This window comes from Oxyura jamaicensis (genome assembly GCF_011077185.1).
Source record: "Oxyura jamaicensis isolate SHBP4307 breed ruddy duck chromosome 22 unlocalized genomic scaffold, BPBGC_Ojam_1.0 oxy22_random_OJ61286, whole genome shotgun sequence".
NCBI classification, from domain to species: domain Eukaryota; kingdom Metazoa; phylum Chordata; class Aves; order Anseriformes; family Anatidae; genus Oxyura; species Oxyura jamaicensis.
Window position 1 is genome coordinate 1 of NW_023304589.1, and position 724 is coordinate 724.

General features: G+C 70.6%; 1 protein-coding gene and 1 long non-coding RNA gene across 2 annotated transcripts in view; both read left to right on the forward strand.

The window, feature by feature from the left end:
- Nucleotides 1-11: 11 nt before the first annotated feature.
- Nucleotides 12-345, forward strand: CCDC106 (coiled-coil domain containing 106; the record flags this gene model as incomplete). Its single annotated transcript, XM_035312832.1, has 1 exon — nt 12-345. A coding segment is annotated over one exon (321 nt), but the record flags the coding sequence as incomplete, so codon positions are not given.
- Nucleotides 346-463: 118 nt separating this feature from the next.
- The window catches only part of LOC118158206, a 616-nt gene continuing 355 nt past the window's right edge, over nt 464-724 (forward strand). Inside the window, exon 1 of the long non-coding RNA XR_004746815.1 lies at nt 464-488. This is a non-coding gene — a long non-coding RNA (uncharacterized LOC118158206). The remainder of the gene's footprint in view (nt 489-724) is intronic.

Here is a 724-nt window from a genome sequence, read left to right on the forward strand (position 1 = left end):
CCCCCCCCCCCGCAGTGAAAGACGCGGACGGCGTCCTGTCCCGCTACAAGAAGATCCTCACCACCTTCCAGCGCCTCAAGAGCATGAGCCGCGCCTTCGAGCACCACCGCGTGGACCGCAACACCGTGGCGCTCACCACCCCCATCGCCGAGCTGCTGCTGGTGGCCCCCGAGAAGTTGGCCGAGGTGGGCGAGTTCGACCCGGCCAAGGAGCGGCTCCTGGAGTACTCGCGCCGCTGCTTCCTCGCCCTCGACCCCGCCACCCTGCAGAAGGTGCAGGCGCTCAAGAAGAGCAAGCTGCTGCTGCCCATCACCTACCGCTTCAAGCGGTGAGGGGGGGGGAGGGCCGGTGCCCCCCCCCCCCCCCCCCCAGGGAGACCCCCACGGAGACCTGCGGGGTCGCCCCGGGTCGCTCCGGGTCAGCCCAGGTTGCTCCGGGGTCGCCCCAGGTCTCTCCAGGTCACCCCAGGTCACTCCGGGTCAGCCCAGGTCAGCCCAGGTTGCTCCGGGGTCGCTCCGGGTCGCCCCAGGTCACTCCAGGTCACCCCAGGTTACCCCAGGTCACCCCAGGTCACTCCGGGTTACCCCAGGTCACTCTGGGTCACCCCGAGTCACTCTGGGTCACCCCAGGTCACCCCGGGTCGCTCTGGGTCACCCCAGGTTACCCCAGGTCACTCCGGGTCACCCCAGGTCGCTCCAGGTCACCCCAGGTCACCCCGGGTCAC